Source organism: Centrocercus urophasianus, unplaced genomic scaffold (genome assembly GCF_019232065.1).
Source record: "Centrocercus urophasianus isolate 14NV4802_14NV808 unplaced genomic scaffold, USGS_Curo_1.0 seq_18, whole genome shotgun sequence".
NCBI lineage: Eukaryota > Metazoa > Chordata > Aves > Galliformes > Phasianidae > Centrocercus > Centrocercus urophasianus.
In genome coordinates, this window is record NW_024884733.1 from 4,442,279 (window position 1) to 4,459,964 (window position 17,686).

General features: G+C 59.4%; 2 protein-coding genes across 2 annotated transcripts in view; both read left to right on the forward strand.

The window, feature by feature from the left end:
• Positions 1–7,929, forward strand: part of QSOX1 (quiescin sulfhydryl oxidase 1) — a 13,682-nt gene extending 5,753 nt beyond the window's left edge. Inside the window, exons 5-16 of the mRNA XM_042819425.1 lie at positions 2–293; positions 1,679–1,779; positions 2,845–2,893; positions 2,987–3,089; positions 3,978–4,068; positions 4,222–4,367; positions 4,453–4,587; positions 4,767–4,896; positions 5,801–5,923; positions 6,009–6,153; positions 6,280–6,459; positions 6,777–7,929. Of these exons, the coding sequence (XP_042675359.1) occupies positions 2–293; positions 1,679–1,779; positions 2,845–2,893; positions 2,987–3,089; positions 3,978–4,068; positions 4,222–4,367; positions 4,453–4,587; positions 4,767–4,896; positions 5,801–5,923; positions 6,009–6,153; positions 6,280–6,459; positions 6,777–7,504 (2,223 nt within the window). The 3' untranslated portion in view covers positions 7,505–7,929. The remainder of the gene's footprint in view (position 1; positions 294–1,678; positions 1,780–2,844; positions 2,894–2,986; positions 3,090–3,977; positions 4,069–4,221; positions 4,368–4,452; positions 4,588–4,766; positions 4,897–5,800; positions 5,924–6,008; positions 6,154–6,279; positions 6,460–6,776) is intronic.
• A 2,498-nt stretch (positions 7,930–10,427) lies between these two features.
• On the forward strand, positions 10,428–17,182 carry LHX4 (LIM homeobox 4). Its single transcript, XM_042819838.1, has 6 exons — positions 10,428–10,503; positions 13,386–13,557; positions 15,035–15,237; positions 15,347–15,501; positions 16,532–16,703; positions 16,794–17,182. Exons 1-6 carry the CDS (start codon positions 10,428–10,430, stop codon positions 17,180–17,182), a joined length of 1,167 nt encoding a protein of 388 aa, XP_042675772.1.
• Positions 17,183–17,686: the final 504 nt, after the last annotated feature.

Genomic DNA, 17,686 nt, shown 5'->3' on the forward strand with positions numbered 1-17,686 from the left:
GTGGCGGCGGCGGGCGCGGAGCGGTGGCGGCGGCGACGGGGGAGGAGGCGGGGCGGGCCCGCGGGGCCGCTGGTGGCTCGCGGTGCTGGCGCTGCTGGCGGCTGCGCTCCCCGCGGCGCGGCCCCGCTCTCTCTACTCGCCCAGCGACCCGCTGGAGCTGCTAGGGGCCGACACGGCGGAGCGGCGGCTGCTGGGCTCCCCCAGCGCGTGGGCCGTCGAGTTCTTCGCCTCCTGGTGTGGGCACTGCATCCACTTCGCCCCCACGTGGCGGGCCCTGGCCGAGGACGTCCGCGGTGAGTCCGCGCCCCCACGCCCGCGTGGGCATCCCCAGCAGCGGCCTCCTGTGCTGGCACCCGGCCCGGCGGCCCCGGAGCGGCTCTCCCCGCGGCTATTGGGGCGTGCCGCCGCCCACCGGCATCCCTCCCCCCGTGCCGTTCGCTGTGCCGTGCCGGCCGTGCAGCCCAGCTGTGCTCTCGCAGCGCTGACCTTGGCGCGTGGCTCCTGCCGGCCCCCGAGCCGCGTCCTTCCCCTGTCACATCCCGGCTGCTCCCCGTGATTGCGCTAATGACAGCGCGAGCACTGCGGCTGAGTCAGGCTGGTGGCTTCCTTCAGCGCCAGGACGGGAAACGAGGGACGGGGCGACGACGCTCTGCTCCCGCCCCGCCGAGCCCCGTCGTGGAGCGGCAGTGCCGGAGCCGCCACGCCGGGAGTACCTGCTGTCCCCTCATGTGTGCTCCCGGCCTGCTCCCGTTGGAGCTGTCCCTATTCTGCTTTTGGCACCTGCTGCTCGGTGTACCCAGGGCTGTGAGCGTTGCTCCCTTCCCCAGCTCGCCCGTTTTGGGTCATTCCGTCTTTCTTATCACAGCTGGGATGGGAAGGGTCGGAGCCCCACTCCCGGCTGCGTCACGGTGGCCATCACTCCCCTATCCCGGCAAACCGGCTGGTTGGGCAGGGCTGCTGCCTCTTCACCTCGTGCTGCCATCGTGTTCCCTGCCCGAAAAGTAGGGCACAGAGTGCTGGCTGGGCAGCTCGTGGGATGGAGGCACTGCACAACCCGGGAGAAAAGGCTTTGTGTCCGTGCTCAGCACTCCTGCGGGCCCGGCGGTGCGATGGGGACTGACCTGTGTGCTGCTGGTGGCAGGCTGCAGGGCCTGGCTGCTTCCCAGCTCTGTATTTGGGTCTATTTCTGGGATAGAAAGCGTGGGGCAGGGCTCCAGCAGCAGGAAGAATCTGTGTCGTGATCTGTTCTTTTTTTTTTTTTCTTTTTTGTATGTGTTCTTTTTGTTTTGTTTTCTTTTTTTTTCTCGAGGATTTTTCCAAGCAGACATCAATTGGAACAAATCTCCCGAGCCTCAGGAGGCAAGAAAAGAGGCCAAGGCGCTTAAGCTGCCTCCCGCCCTGCCATGCTGTGCGGGAGGAGATTGGGATGGAGGGATGCAGGGATGGCGGTGCAGAGCACTGCAGCCTGCTGCAAGCAGTTATGAGCTCGGCCTTGGCCCCGTGCCTGGCTCTGTGCGAGCTCTCTGCATCCCCCATCCGTACTGGGAAGGATGGGGAGTGGATTTCCCATCAGTGGGGGGCAGCACAAAGGGACGTAATCCCTGAGGGCTGCTCAAATAGCAGGGATGCTCTGTGGGGCTGTGGCTGTGCTGACTGTCCTCCATCCCCTGTCCTGCAGAGTGGAGACCGGCGGTGATGCTCGCAGCTCTCGACTGTGCTGATGAGGCCAACCAGCAGGTGTGCGCCGAGTTTGGGATCACTGGCTTCCCCACGCTGAAGGTAAGGTGCATGGGGAGAGGGTGATGGGGATGCGTGTTGGGATCGGCAAGGGGGAGAGGCTTTTAGTGCCCTGTTTTCACCCTGCTTTTCTCCATGATGTTGGCCCCCTCTTGCTCAATTGGGCTGACATCATTGTGGCACCAAAATATTCCCATGGGGATTCTGCAGGCAGCCTCTCCCCTCTGGCTGGCAGGGTGCCTGGCACGCTGCTGTCCCTGCTGCTGGGCCCCTGCCTGCCCGCTAAGCTGCACAAACACACTGGTTCCCAGTGCTGCCCTCTGCAAACAGAGCTCCAGCCCTGTGCTGCAGAAAAGCTGGGGCTCCCTGACCAGCAGGATGCTGGCCCCGTGAGCTGCCATTGCCTTGGGATGAGGAAGAGGAGACTGGGGTTTGGTTTTGAACCGTTTTTGATGCTCTAGAGGTGGGTTCCAGGGTGGCTCCATCCTCTGTTGCTTAATTAAAGCAGGGCTGATTACAGCTTGGTGAGCTGGAACCAGTCAAACACCTTGTGTGCTGCATGTACTGTGGGGCTGGCTGGGCTCCAGTGGGACTTTGCAGCAAAAAATAGGGCTGCAAAAACCCACCCAGGTGGGACCCAGGGGCTGGCAGCCCAGTAAATCTGGCATGGAGGCTGAATGTGGGGATCCATGAGCCATGCCCAGCTGTTATGGGGACCTCACTGGGCACATGACGTTTAAGAAATGTCTCCAGGCTGTTGTGTCTGCTCTTCCCGCCACCCTCAAGCAGCCGTGCGCCCAGCCCAGCCTGCAAAGCAAACACCTGCATGACGCCATCCGGCTTCATGGCAGCGGGGCAGGGCTGGGGGAAACCCTTCCTCATCCTTCTCTGGGAGCTCCGGGGAGCAGTGTGCAGGACTGTGGGTGCCCGGAGGTGTGCATGCCGCTCGCAGTGCTCAGCATCCTTCCCCTCGGGGCCAGGCGCATCCGGAGCCGGGCAGCATCCCGGTGTCATGCTGGGGCTGTGCAGAGCAGGGCTGGGAGCAGCACGCAGGGATATTCTATGAGGTGAGAGTGCTCTGCGTTGATTGTTTTTTTCTCCTTGCAGTTCTTCAGAGCTTTCTCCAAGAAAGCAGAGGATGGGATAAGGATTGCTCGTGAGTGTTCACAGCCGTAGGTTTTGTGCTTTGGAGTTTTGAAGGAGGATGGGTCAGGTCCCTGACTGGAGCCCTGGTGTCCTGTTCCCACAGATCCTGCTGCTACTGTTGCAGACCTGAGGCGTGCCATCATCACCAACCTGGAACAGAGCGGAGATGCCTGGCCACCTGCATGCCCTCCACTGGAGCCAGCGAGGTATAGGCACAGGAAAAGGGGTTTCCCAGGGAAATACTGAACCAGAAGTGCTCAAACAACTTGTTTTAGTTATTACTATTATTTTCTTAATTATTTTCAATTCAACCTGGCTGAAAGAGAGCAAGCAGTGCGTGGCAAGGGAGTGTTCAGCTTTCCCAAGGTGATGGTTGGGCCAGGGTCACACTGCAGCTCTCTGTGTCCCATGAAAGAAATAGGACACCAAACAAATTGGCTTAGATTCATGGCACTTGTGTTGTTTCTTTCCCCGTGGGTGAGCACACAGCTCCGTCCTGCCCTGCCTGCCCTTTGTTTTCTGCCTCCTCGCCTCACCCTGCAGGCTTTCAGAGCCTGTGAACCAGAGCAGAAAACTGGGCTGGAAACCTCAGTGGGGAGGAACCTGGGCTGGAACCACACTGATGGCATCACAGCCCTGATCTGTGTGGGTAAGGGATGGCCCTATTCACCTCGGGGACAAAGCAGCCCACCAGCATTACCATGCTCCTGTCTTTAGCCCAGAGAAGAGAAGACTCTGGGGAGAGCTGAGGGGGCATTTCAGTATCTGAAGGGGGACTATAAGAAGGAAGGGGACAGCCTTTAGCAGAGTCTGCTGTGACAGGACAAGGGGAAATGGTTTCAAACAAAAAGAGGGAAGGAGGGGAAAATTTAGACTGGAGATAAGGAAAAAGGTTTTTGCAGTAAGGGTGGTGAGGCTGTGGCACAGGCTGCCCAGAGAGGTGGTGGTGCCCCATCCCTGCAGACAGCCACGTCAGGCTGGATGGGCTCTGAGCACTGATGGAGCTATGGGTGGCCCTGCTCTGTGCAGAGAGTTGGACCAGATGGCCTTTAAGGCTCCCCTCCAACTCAGACGATCCTGTGATCCTCTTGCAGTGCCGAGGAGGTTCGCAGCTTCTTCCACAGGAACACGGAGCGGTACCTGGCGCTGATCTTTGAGAAGAGCAATTCCTTTGTGGGCAGAGAGGTGGGTACGGCTGTTCCCCTGCGCACCATTAACCTGCAGGCACCTCCGATGGGTTGATTCACCTGGTGCTGCCTTCTCCTCCTTGAATGAGGAGATAGGAGGATGGGGACGCTGGCCCATCTCCCAACATCCTGATGCTGGGGCCTCTTGCAGGTAGCCTTGGACCTGCTGCAGTACGAAAACGTGGCGGTGAGAAGGGTGCTGAGCAGCGAGGAGGAGCTGGTGGAGAAGTTTGGGGTCACCACCTTCCCCTCTGCCTACCTGCTGCTCCGCAACGGCTCCTTCTTCCGCCTGCCCGTGTGAGTCGGGGGTGCGACTGGGGAGCACCGGGGGGCTTCTTGGTGTGGGGTGGGAGGGGGCTGCTCACTGCCCCTCTGTCTGCAGGCACGCTGAGGCACGCTCCTTCTACACCTATTACCTGCGGACGCTCTCTGGTGTCACCCGTGGCTCCTACAGGCTGAATGTCACCAGCAGCGCCATCAATGAGACCCGTGCGCTGCAGCCGGTGTGGGCTGACAGGTCAGAGCCCTGCTCTGGTGTTACAGGGTGGTGTGGGGAACGGGAGGGGGTGATGCACCTATGGGTGGGACCCTGCCCCCCAAATCCCATATTGCTGTTGCGTATCAGCCCTGCTCCTTGCAGCTGGTTCTCTTGGGGTGTAAAGCGAAGTTCCGATGGGCGTCTTGTCGTCCCCACAGCTCCAAGTTGTATGTGGCTGACCTGGAGTCTGCGATGCACTACACACTGCGGGTGGAGGCTGGCCGACCAGCAGTGCTGGCAGGAGCCCAGCTGGCTGCTCTCAAGTGCTACGTGGCCACACTGGCCAAGGTGAGGAGCTGGGAGGGAAACCACCTGCGTGGGGGATCAGAAATGTGAATGTGAGCACATGGGGCTGACTACGTGTCCTCCATGAATAGGTGGCTGAAGGTGGTTTTGGTGGGAGGCTTGGGGCTGGATAGTGCCAGATGGTTCCAGACTGTCCCTCCAGCTCTTAGAAATCCCCTGGCAGTGGGCAGTTCCTGCTGTGCTTTTCCTCTGTTGGGATTTCCCTGGGATGTTGAACTCATGCTGCCTTTCCCTGCTCCTCCACGGGACGGAGCAGTGACACCGGGATTGCTGCCAGCCCAGCTGTGCCTGAGCCATTGCACACCCGAGAGGTGTGAGCCGAGCAGGGAGGGGGAGCACGGTGTGGAAGGAAATGTTGGCTGGAGAGCAATGTGTTGTGGCTCAAAGGCAATGCATTGAATGGCAAAACCTCATGTGGAAGGGAGGAATGGCACTTTGCAGCAGAAGTGTCAGCTGGGAGATGAATTCCCTGCAAATCTGGGAACTGTGGTGGAATTTGAGCGCCCAGAGAGAACAGATCAGCCTTGAAGAAAAAGCAAAGTGCTCCTTCCTTTTGCTTCTTGGCCTCTTTTCCTATTTGCTATCACTGTATTTCTTGTAGCTGTGGCACACGTTGTGTGCAGATGGATGCCACGGGTGCCACACTCTCATGGACCACCCCCCACTTCTCCTTGGTCCGAGAGCATTGCCGCTAATCGGATTTGTGCTGCCTTACCTCCGGAGCAGCTTTGTGCCCTGCTCAGACAGCTGGGCACTGGAGCTGCTGTTCAGAGCCTGCTGCAGGGGAAACTCAGTGCAGGATGCCGGGAGTCCCATGTCTGGGGGTTGTCCTGGAGCTAGATTCAGGTGTCCTCACCACATTGTTTTCTCCTTCTTTTTTGCACAGTACTTCCCTGGGCGCCCCTCCGTGCAGACCTTCCTGCAGTCCCTGGACAGCTGGCTGCGGAACTGGACAGAGCCTGAGCTGCCCCGCAGCACCTTGAAGGAGGCGGTGAAGAATAAGGAGGATGTAAGGCACCCCCCCCGACACCCCCCTTTATCCCACCCCCATCCCACTCAGCAGCTTGGTCACTCTGCGTCCATCTGTCCTGCAGGCCATTCCCGCCGCTGTGCTCCCCACCAATGTCACCTGGGTGGGCTGCAGGGGCAGCGAGCCCCATTTCCGTGGTTACCCCTGTGGGCTCTGGACCATTTTCCACCTGCTGACAGTTCAGGCTGCCCAGGGCGGCCCTGACCAAGGTAGTGGGATGAGGGGTGCTTCATCCTGGGGGAAGTAGGGGGATGGCCTGTGGGTGATGTGGCTCTGTGGGCTCCTGACTCATCCCTCCTCCTCCTCCCAACCCTCTGGCCCTCTTTCTCCCTTAGAGCTGCCGCTGGAGGTGCTGAACACCATGCGCTGCTATGTCAGGCACTTCTTTGGCTGCCAGGAGTGTGCCCAGCACTTTGAGGCCATGGCAGCCAAGTCCATGGACCAGGTGAAGAGCCGGGATGAGGCCGTTCTCTGGCTCTGGTCCCACCACAATGAGGTCAATGCACGCCTGGCAGGTATGGAGCTGGGATCGGGGGGAGCAGGGGCTGCACAGTGGTACCTAGGGATGCAGGGAGCAGGTGGTTTCTCAAGGGAGGGGAGCTGGGACTATTAAGGGATCCCTTGTTATGATGAGGTTGGTCAATGGTTCCTTTAGGGTGAGGGGACCCATGGTAGTGGGGACATCCCGTAGCAGATGGTTGTGTGGCATTAGAGCCGTTGAGCTCCCCATAAGCATCCCGCTCCCTCACAGGTCTGGGAAGCTGATCCTGGCACAGCGTGGGGCTGCGCTGACCCTGCTGCTTAGGGCACCTCTCACTCCTTGCTCCTCCAGGTGGTGACACAGAGGACCCCCAGTTCCCCAAACTGCAGTGGCCTCCGCCAGACATGTGTCCTCAGTGCCACCGGGAGGAGCAGGGAGTGCATATGTGGGACGAGACGGCTGTGCTGAGCTTCCTCAAGAAGCACTTCTCCCCGGGCAACCTCCGCCTGGACCATGCCATCCCCATCCCCAGGGCCAGGGAGGAGGTGGTGGCGAGTGCCAGGCTGGGCACTGCAGGCCTCCGGGAAAAGGAAGAAGAGGAGAGGAAGGAAGAGGAGGAGGGAGAGAAGGAGACAGAGAAGCCCGACAGGGAGAGCGAGACGGGGCGGCCGGGCTCCTCGGAGCTGCGCCGTCCCAGCATCGTGCGCAGGAACCCACGGCTGCAGGCGCTGGGGGAGGACATCGTGGACCTGGACTCCTTCAGCGAGCAGCACTTCAAGAGCAAGGCGCTGCGGGCTGCCGGCCGGCACCGGCGGCTCAGCAAGAGGGACACCGTCGCCCTGCATCACGACGTCGGCTGGGAGCGGCTGCAAGTGCCTGAGAGCCGTGAGGAAGAGGAGGAGGGGGGCTTACGGAGGAGCCCCTGGCTGCGGGTGCTGGGCTTGGGCTTCTCCCGCCTGGACGTCAGCCTCTGCATCGCGCTCTACTTCCTCTCCTCCATGTGCCTGCTGGGCATGTACACCTTCTTCCGACTCCGCACCCGTGCACGGAAAGGCCGTCCTGGCTTCCCCGTGGCGTGAGAGCAAAGTGGGACCCTTCCCCCCCCCCCCCTCTGGCTGCAGGACCCCCCTCGGCCCTCACATTGCCAAGGGCAGAAGTTTTGCTGCTGGTTTTTGTTTTTTTGTTTTTTGAGGGGGGGTGGGGGGCGGCTTGTTTCTTTGTGTGCCACATTCCTGGGGCTGCGATGCTGATGTTGGTTGGGGTCCTGGCACCCCACTGCCCTCTGCAGGGACTGGGCTGGTTTGGGACAGGGCAGCCTGGTCCCATGCTGGGGCAGCCTCCTGGTTCAGGAGGCTCCTGGGGCCAGGAGCGTGGCGTTGGTTCCCCCCCTGCTGTTCCCCCTTTGCCTGTGGGGGCACTGGGGGTGGGTTTCAGCATTTTGTTCCCCTCCCCGTCTCATTGCTCGCTCTCTGCTTGTCTTAGTGGAATAAATTATTTTTGCCGATGGTGCTGTCGGCTCGTCCCTTATTTTGTTCTCTTGCCTCTGGATGATACCCACCCCTCCATCCCCGGGGTTGCAGTGTCCCCAAGTGGTCAGACGGCCCCCACAGAGACGGGGACGCAAGGAAAGAAGTTGGCAATAAACCTGCCCCAGTGTTGGAGCTGCAGCTGTGCCTTGGGCAGGACGCAAGAGCATCCCCGGGGACCGGGACCTGGGCCGGCCGCTGGCCCCGTTTCTCCCTGCCCTTTTATCCTTGTTAGGAATCATTAAGGAAAATGGTTGTTTTCTGAGGCTGCGGCCATCTGCTCTGTTGGCGCTGCCTAAATCCCCCTGTAACAAATTCATTGGGATTACGCAGCCCTCCCCTAATCCCAGCCCTGCCCCCCGTGCGGGGATTTAAAGGGATTAGAGCCCGGCTGATAATAAACTTTATTAGGGGGTGTGCGTGAGGGGGGTGTCAATCCGATTTGGAGCCATTTTCTTGATATCTTCACTTCGCCCAGGTGGGAGGAGAGGGCCGGCAGCTCTGTGGGCCCATCCTCCTGCCCTTGAAATAAATCGTCTGTCGTGCTGCCTCCCTCTCCTTGATTTCCCTGGAGGGGGAGGTGCCCGTCCCCAGCATCCCTTAACCGCCCCCTCCTCTCCCCCGTGCACCTCTCCTGGAAGCAGATGCTCCTCTGCATCCCCCCCCCTCCCCGACCCCAAAGCAGTTGTGGGAGATAGGATGCGCTGGCGGTTGGGGGGGGGGGGATGGGACTGCCCAGATCGCCGTTGTGGGGGGAGATTTGCGGTGCTGGGAGCTAAAAGCCACCACGCACACAGGAAAAAGAGAGTCCCGTAAATAGACTTTCCGTAATCCTGTTTGGTGCTGGCCCGATGCACGCGGAGGGGCAGAGCTGGGGACCCCCCCACACACCGATGGGCACCCGATGCGGTGGGGCAGCACCGCGTTGTGCAGTGCTCACAGGTGGGCTGAGATCCGGGGGAGGGGGGGGGGCCGTGCTGCTTCTTCCCCCCGGGGCCGCCCCTTCCCATCGCCGGTAATTACCCAAATGGCGCAGGCTGATGGGAGACAGTCGCTATTCCCTAATAGAATTTGCCCTCAAGTGCAATTTAATTTTCCTGGGCCAGCCGCCCCCCCCCCCCCCCCCCCCCCCCCCCGGCTCGCTGCTGCCCGCCGCTCCCTTTCTCCCCTCTTTCCTTTCCCTCCTCGATGCGGGCAGGAGCGTCTCTCCGGATACAAAATCGCGGGGCTGGGAGGGGTGGGGGACACCCTTCGTGTCTGCTAATTCCCAATTGAAATTAACAGCGCCCTGCTTGGCACTCCCCGCGTTCTCCAGCCGCCGGTAAGTGCCCGCTCTGTGATTTCTCCATGCAACGGGGGTGGGTGTAGGATGCGAGAATCCGGATCCCCACTTCCCAGTTAGGGCAGCGTGGAGGGGATGGGTTTCTGCAAACCTGACGCACTCTCAGGGCACCGGGGGTGAACGAAACCCAAAGCCGACCGAAGAGCAGCACCGCCGGGAATAGATGGGCGAGGGAACGTGCGGAAGGGGACGGAGAGGGGCGAGGATGGGGCGGTGCGGAAAGGTGCTGCGAGGGTCAGGGGGAGCCGCGTTGCGCAGGGATGGGCGATGCGGATGGCGATAGGGGAGGTCTGTACCGATGTGCGGAGCAGAAAGATGAATGAGAACGGAACCCTCACGGGAGAAGGGGATTCGTTAGGCCAGAAGGATCCATCGGAGCCCGCCGGACATAGCCCGCTGACTCCGGCAGTGGCGTTTGGGGAATGGCTTGGGTAGGGGATGGGGAAAAGAGATGTCCGTGCGTCCGTCTGTCCGTATGTCCCAACGCTCCGGGATCGCTCTTCCCGACCCGCAGAGAGCTGCTCAGCACCGGCCGTGCTGCGGGCAGGATCCGTGCTGCCTGGATGGGTCTCGGTGCAGGAGCCTCGTGCTCGGGATTTGGGGGGATTTGGGCGTCCCCGCGCCCGGTTCACCAGCACCGAACGGCCCCAATCTCCGCTCTGCCTCTCTGCACCGGCACTGTTGAACAGCGCTATGTCACGACAGCCCCGTGTCGCGATAACGCCAACCACGCTCCGCAGCCTCTGGAGTCCTGAGGCGTGGCGCCGCCAGACCACGCCCCTTTCAAGCAGACCACGCCCATCAGCCACGAAGCCACGCCCCTCCAGCTCTCAGACCCCGCCCCCCGCGGCGTGCGGCGTGCGGCGATTGGCGGAGGGCTGCAGGCCCCGCCCCCGGCCCCCTGCGGGCGGTGACGTCAGGCGCGCTCCCCGCAGGGGGAATGAATGGGAGGCGGGCGGTGCTGGCGGCACAGCTGCGGCGCCGCGCCCGGGCCGGCACCGGCACCGGCACGGTACAGCACGGCTGGGGCTCGGCTCTGCTGCTGCTGGAACCGGTGCTGCCTGCGGCCGGGGGCCGGCCCGCCGCCCTCTCCTTGCCCTCTTCTCTCCCCTCCGCCGCCCCCGGGCCAATAAAATGATGCAAAGCTCAGCGCTCGCTGCCGAAGGGGCTGTCAAGGGGCTGCCGGAGATCCTCGGGGTGCCGGTACAACGTAAGGACGCGTTTCTCTTCTCCCCCGATCCCCTCCCTGCGGCCCGCTTACAGCCCCGGCCTCGCTTCTTCTCCTTTCATTTCTTCCCGTGTGCGGCAGCGCTGCTGCATGGGAGAGCCGGGGGGGCCCCGACGGGGCGGTCAGCGCGGCTGTGCGTGCGCACGGGGCTGCGAGCGGTGGCCCCGCTGTTGCCGTGTGTCGCGACACGCGGCCCCGACCCGCCTCTCGTCTCTCCGTCCGCGCGTCCATCGGTACGTGCTGCAGAGCTACAGGTGGCGCGGCTCCTTGTGTCCCCCCAGGCAGGGCCGTGAACGTCCGGACGTGTGCGGGGACACTGTGCGGGAACGGGGAGGTTGGGGGGGTGCGAGCTTTGCCGGTCGGGTTTCCGTTGTATTTGTTATCGTTGTTAGCATTTATAATTTGCATTCGAGATCATCGATTACTGCTATTACGGTTCCCCCTCCCCCCTCCCCAGCGCGTTTGCAAACGGTTCCGGAGAAGCGGAGCGTCCCGCGGTGGAGGGAGGGGGGTCTACAGAGGGGGGAGGGGGGCTGTGCACCATTCGTTTCCCGGCCCGATGTGAGGCTGTCTCTCTGCTTCTGCCCGCACTAGGGTACAGCGAACGAGATGTTGTTCTTCTCGTGTATTTAAGCACAACAAATCGCTGGCGAAATAGCAGGGTTTGTGCTGCCGAAGTTCCCGTGGTGCTGCTCGAAGGGGGGAGGGGGGTTGAGGGGGGGGCTTCGGGGCTCCGTAGGGACTGGGGTGCAGTCCGCGGAGGCACCGCGTCTGAACTCCCCTGCTATGGGGAAATCGTGCGGTGAGAAATAGGGGCGTCAGTGCAGGGCCTCCGGCCGGGCTCCGGAGGGTGGGAAAGAGGCTGCAGCCCCCCCAAGGATTGCTCTATCATTATTATAATATTTTATTATTTGTATTTTGTTTTATTTTGTGCCTCCCCCCGCCCCCTCCCCTCCATCCCCAGCACTGTTCACAGCGATGGGCGCCCTTTTCCGTTCGCGTTTCCGATCGCTGTGAGATCGCATTTCTCTTCCCCCCCCCCTCCACCCCGACCCTCACAGCACCTTTCTGCCTTAACCCCAACGTTTTGCATCGACTTCAGCTTGGCGTTGAGGAGCAAAGAGCTGCGCGGGGGGGAGGGGGGAAGGGGAAGGTTATAAACCCCCAGCACTGCCCACGCTAATTGACACCCTCATTAATAACGCTATTCTTAAGGGGCAGGCGGGAGAACGTGCGGCAAACCTTTTGCCGAACCCAAACTTCTGCCTAAAGCACCTTCCCAAAATGATAGTAATAATAACAACAACAACAATAAACGAATGCATCGACGGAACGATCATTGAAAATAATAAGAAGAAGGAGAAATAAGAGAGAAATCGATCAGTGTAGATGGAATAAAACCAACGGGCTGTGCTGCCAACTCGCAGTGCAGTGGGGGGGAGTGGGGCTGGATTGGTCCCCCTGTATGTGTGTGTATATATATATGTGTGTGTGTGTATGCATGCATTTATGTGTATATACATGCGTGTATATCTATGTACACACAGATGTGTGTGTGTGTATATATATCAGATCAAATGAAATTATCCGAACTACTTAAAAACAAACAGAAATCGGCTCGGTTCCGGAGCCGTACGGGACAGACGTGGGCTGCACACAGCGGCCGGTTCCGATCCCGACATCGGAGGTGCTGCCGCCTCCAGCGCTGCGCATCCCCGCTCTCCGTCCTCCCCTCCCCGCTCCCGCTTAACCATCCCTTCTTTTCATTTCCTATTTTCCTGGTATTTTGCTTTCTTTCCCCCTTTTTATTTCCTTTCCCTTTCTTCTTCCATTTTAATTTCTTGTGTTACCTTTATTTTCTTGTCCTCCATACATCCATTTCCCTTTCCCTTTTCCATTTCCTTTTCCTATTTTCCCTTTTTTTTCCTTTTCTTTTTTTTTTGCCTTTTTCCTTTTATTTTTTTTTTTACATTTATTTTCCTTTATTTTCTCTTTCATTTTTTCCTCTTCTCTCTTCTTTCCTTTCCTTCTCCCGTTTCTTATTCCCTTCCCAACATTTCGTTGATTTCCTTTTCCTTCCTTCTTCCTTTTTCCTTTTGATGTTCCTTTCTTTTTCTCTTCCTTTTTCTCCTTTTTTTTCTTACTCTCTTCTCTTTCTCCCTTCTTTTTTCCTTCCTTCCTTCCTTCCTTTTTCTTTTTCTTTTCTCTTTTCGTTTCCTTTCCCCTCCCTTTTCTTTGACATTTTCCATTTTCTTTTTCCCTCTTCTTTTCTCATTTCCTTTCTTTTCCCCCTTTCTTTTCCTTTTCTCTTTTCCTTTCGCTTTTTTCTCCCTTTCTTTTCTTTTTCTCTTTCTTTCTTCTTTTTCCATTTTATTTTCTTTTTCTTTCCCCCCTCTCCTTTTCTCATTTCCTTTCTTTCCCCCCTTTCTTTTCTTTTTTCTCTTTCTTTTTCCTTTTTTCCGTTTTATTTTCTTTTCCCCTTCTCTTTTCCTTTCCTTTTCTCTTCTCTGTCTCCCTTCGTTTTTCCTCCCTTCTCTTTCCCTTTCCTTTTCCCCTTCCACCTTCCCTCCCCTTTCCTTTCCATTTTCCTTTTTTCCCTTTCATCCTTCCCTTTTTCCTCCCCACTCCCTTTTCCCTTCCACCCTTCTCATCAACCATTCCCCTTCCCCTCCTCTCTTCCTTCCCTTTTCCTTTTTCCAACCTCTTTTCCCTCCCTCACCCTTCTCCCCTTCATTCTCCCCTTCCTTCCCCTCCCCGTTTTCCTCTCTCCCCCCCAGTTCCCATCTCTCCATCTGGGACGGCGGGAGCTCGAAGCTCCGCGCGATGCCGGCGTTGCTGAGCCGCTCTCCCCTCCGTCCCCGCAGAGATCCCGCAGTGCGCCGGCTGCAGCCAGCACATCCTGGACAAATTCATCCTCAAGGTGCTGGACCGACACTGGCACAGCTCGTGCCTCAAGTGCGCCGACTGCCAGATGCAGCTGGCCGAGCGCTGCTTCGCCCGTGCCGGCAGCGTCTATTGCAAGGAAGACTTCTTCAAGTGAGTACCGCGAGGACCCCGTCCTTCTCCCCGTCCTCCCCGCGCGCTGCCGGCCGCCCCGTGTCGCGATGTAGCCGTGAAATCCCCGATGCTGCGCTCTCCGCCCGCCTCTGAGCGAGAGGGCGCCGCTCCGCTCCTATTTTCTTCTCCATTTCTTCTTTTTAATTTTTTTTTTTTTTATTCAACCTTTCCCTCCACCCCCTTCCCTCCCCCCTTATTTATTTGTTTTCATTTTTCTCACTTTTCTTCCCCCCTTTTTTCCCCCTCTTTTTTAAAATATTCTCTCCTCACCGAGCCTCCCTTCCTTTCCCCGCTGCTTTCCCTCCGAGCCGTGTGCTCATCCACCTCCCCTGCTGCTGCATGGAACAACATTCCCACCGCCCACATGGAACATTTCCCAGCCCCCCACCCTCCCCCTAAAATTTACTTCCCAACACAGATGCTCTATCCCCGTTTTCTGGTGGAAGCTGGGGGTTTTCCTAAGGGCTGACACCGCATCTCCCATCCTTCATCCCCACCAACCCGCAGGATGGCGATGATGTGGCCATAATCCTAGGGGGGTGTTCCCAGCTCAGCAGAATGGAGGGGGCTCAGCATGTTTTCTGTGCCCCCCCCCCCGGGGATCCTAATCCCATTGCCAGCCCATGGGCACGGCAGCGCCAGCACCACGTCCCCACATCCCACTACTGCAACCACTGAAAATCATGGCGTGAAATGAAGCTGATGATCCCAAAGTCACTTACACTGATGGCCTAAAGGTGTGGGGATCGATGGTATTGGCACTGGGAGCTCAGTGCTGGGCTCATGTCAGGGCCTACTTAGATCACCCTGTGCCAATCAATAGCCCAGTGCTGTCACTTTTGGTTCACCCATCCATGGGGCTCGAGGTCTGCTCACCTGAAGCTGCCCAAAAGGCCACGCTTCAATATTTTTGCACATAGAATCATTAAGACTGAGGGGGAAAAAAAAACCTCTCAAATCCCCAAGTCCAGCCCCAACCCATCCACACATCCCTCAGTGCCGCATCTCCACAATTCTGTAGCACCTCTGGGGATGGTGACCCCACTGCTCTTTCCTTGCCCGCTCCTCCATGCCCGCTCTGCACAGTTTTGTTGCTCACTCCGTGCACAGTTTCACTGCACACCCCTGGCAGCCCACCCTGCTGGCACGGCACGGCACCGCCGCGCTGTCATTACGGCGTAAGAGCCCCATCATTCTGCATTAATCTGGGATTCATCATGCGAGCGGGGCGGTGTAATTAATTTATTTGGTATTAATGTGGATGAAATATGTACTGTCCTTGCGGGGGAAATCGGGCAGCCTATAAGCATTAGTTAAAAGAACCATTAAACTCAACCCTTCCCCAGCTCCATTAGGGCAGCCGCTGACGAAGATGAAGCCGCGCCGCGTGAGGTGTCACACGTAATTAGCCTGATTGCTGGGTTAACTCTGCCCCGCCGGCCGCTTGTCCTTGCAGGCGCTTCGGGACCAAATGCACGGCGTGCCAGCAGGGCATCCCCCCCACGCAGGTGGTGCGCAAAGCTCAGGACTTCGTCTACCACCTGCACTGCTTCGCCTGCATCATCTGCAGCAGGCAGCTGGCCACCGGAGACGAGTTCTACCTGATGGAGGACGGGAGGTTGGTGTGCAAGGAGGACTATGAGACCGCCAAGCAGAACGGTAGGCACGGCCCCTAAGCTCACATTTAATGGCCCCTAAGCTCGCGTTTGATGGCCCCCAAGCTCGTGTTTTACTGCCAGGTCTGCTCACGCCACTCATTTGCTCTCAGATGACTCCGAGGCGGGGGCTAAGCGGCCCCGCACCACCATCACGGCCAAGCAGCTGGAGACACTGAAGAATGCCTACAAGAACTCACCCAAGCCTGCCCGGCACGTGCGGGAGCAGCTCTCCTCTGAGACGGGGCTGGACATGAGGGTGGTGCAGGTGAGACCCAGAGACCCAGGCTTCTGCCCACAGCCCAGCACCAGGCTGGTCCCTAGCAAGGGCTCGAGTTGGGTTCCAGGTACAGGGGTGCTGTAGTGATAGGATGCTGGATTTCAGGGCTGCAGGGATGCTTAATTGCAGGGTGTGTGGAAGCTGGGTGGGGGGTGCTGGGGTTCCTGCTGTATGCAGATGCAAGGTTGCAGCAATGTTGTAGTGCTGGGTTGCAGAGGTGTTAGACTGCATGGATGCCAGCGTGCTGGTAGTCAGGTTGTGGGACTGCTGGCATGCAGATTTGCATGGGTGGTAGGCTGTACCAGTGCCGTGGTAATGAGGTGCAGGTGTGATGGGTTGCACAGATGTTGGATGTCAGCGGTGCTGGTTTGTAGGGTCACTCATTCGTGCAGTGCTTTGGTGCAGGCATGATGGGGTGCAGAACTGTGGGGATCCCGGTGTGCAGGGATAAAATGTTGAAGCAGTGATGTACTGATTTGCAGGACTGTTGCACTGTATGGGTGGTGGGCTGCATGAGTGCTGTCATGCCACGGTAATGTGGCGCAGAGGTGCCAGATTGTATGGGTGTTGGCATACAGGGGTATGCTGGGTTGCTAGGAGTGCTGGGTTGCACGGATGCTGGCCTGCTGGGGCAGTGAATTGTGGGCATACTCAGATGTGCAGTGCCTGGGAGCTGGAGTGCTCAGGTGCTGGCATGATGGGGTATGGAGTTGTTGCAGGGATTGTGATGTGCAGGGGTGTTGGGTTATATGGGGGCTGGGGTGCTGGCATGACATGCTAATGGGCTGCAGGATTGCACAACTGCAGGCATATTTGTTTGGACTGCTTGGTTACACAGCTGCGTGGAAGCTGGAGTGTAGGGGTGTGGGGGTCCCATCGTGCAGGGACGCAAGGTTGGAGCAGTGATGGATGCTGAGTTATATGGGTGCCAGATGGTGTGGCTGAGAGGTGCTGGCATGCAGGACGTTGGGATGCCGGGTTGCAGGACCACCACCAACGTCCCCATTGCCCGTCCCAGGTGTGGTTCCAGAACCGTCGGGCCAAAGAGAAGAGGCTGAAGAAGGATGCGGGACGGCACCGCTGGGGTCAGTTCTACAAGAGCGTCAAGCGGAGCCGTGGGGCCGGCAAGCTGGAGAAGGAGAGCTCAGCTGAGGACTGCGGGGTCAGCGACAGCGAGCTCAGCTTCCGCGGTGAGCAGGGCAGAGGGACACGGGGCGGGGGTCTGTGGGGCTCCCTGTGCACAGCTGACACCCCGTGCACTCCTCTCCTTGTCTGAGCAGACGACCAGATCCTCTCCGAGCTCGGCCACACCAACCGGGTTTACGGCAGCGTTGGCGACGTGGCAGGAGGACAATTGCTGAACGGTGGTTTCGCCATGGACGGGACGGGGCAGCCGTACCAGGACTTGCGGGACGGCAGCCCCTACGGGCTCCCCCAGTCACCCTCGTCCATCTCGTCACTGCCGTCCCACCCGCCCTTGCTCAACGGGTTGGACTACGCCATGGACAGCAGCATGGGGCTGGGGGCGCAGGGGGTGAGTCAGACGCTGCGCGCCATGGCCGGGGGGGGCCCCACATCCGACATCTCCACGGGGAGCAGCGTCGGGTACCCAGACTTTCCCACCAGCCCGGCCTCCTGGCTGGATGACATGGATCACCCCCCTTTCTAAGCGCCGCACGCCCCCCGCCCCGGCTCCCTGCGTGCTCCCCCAGCCCGCAAGCGCAGCGCCGGAGGTGCGAGATGGTGCCAGGATTTCCCGTGGGAAGAGGAGCCGGAGGGATCCGTGGGGGCTCGGCGCCCATCCTTGGGGCATCGGCGATGTCCGGGGCTCGGGATGGGGCGGGTGCCTTTGGATGTGTAAGCACAAGGGAGGTGCGGGAGCACAGCACGGCGAGGATGTCGGGGTCACCCCGCCTCGTCCCTCCTGGTCGGCGGAGAGCCACGTGCGCAGGAGGGGAGGACAATCAGGGATGGCAAAGCCTTTATGGCAGAAGGGTTCGTTTCAGAGCGTTTCTCCCGGCCCAGGGGCCGTGCTGGCTGCTGGCTGCGGCGCTGGGCGGGTGGGAGCGGGGCTGTCGCGCTGCGGCTGCAGGGCCGTGATTTATCCCCGGGCGTGCAGGAGTGCTTACGGTGCAGCGCTGCACCTCGCTGGCTGGAGGGGAGGGATTGCAGC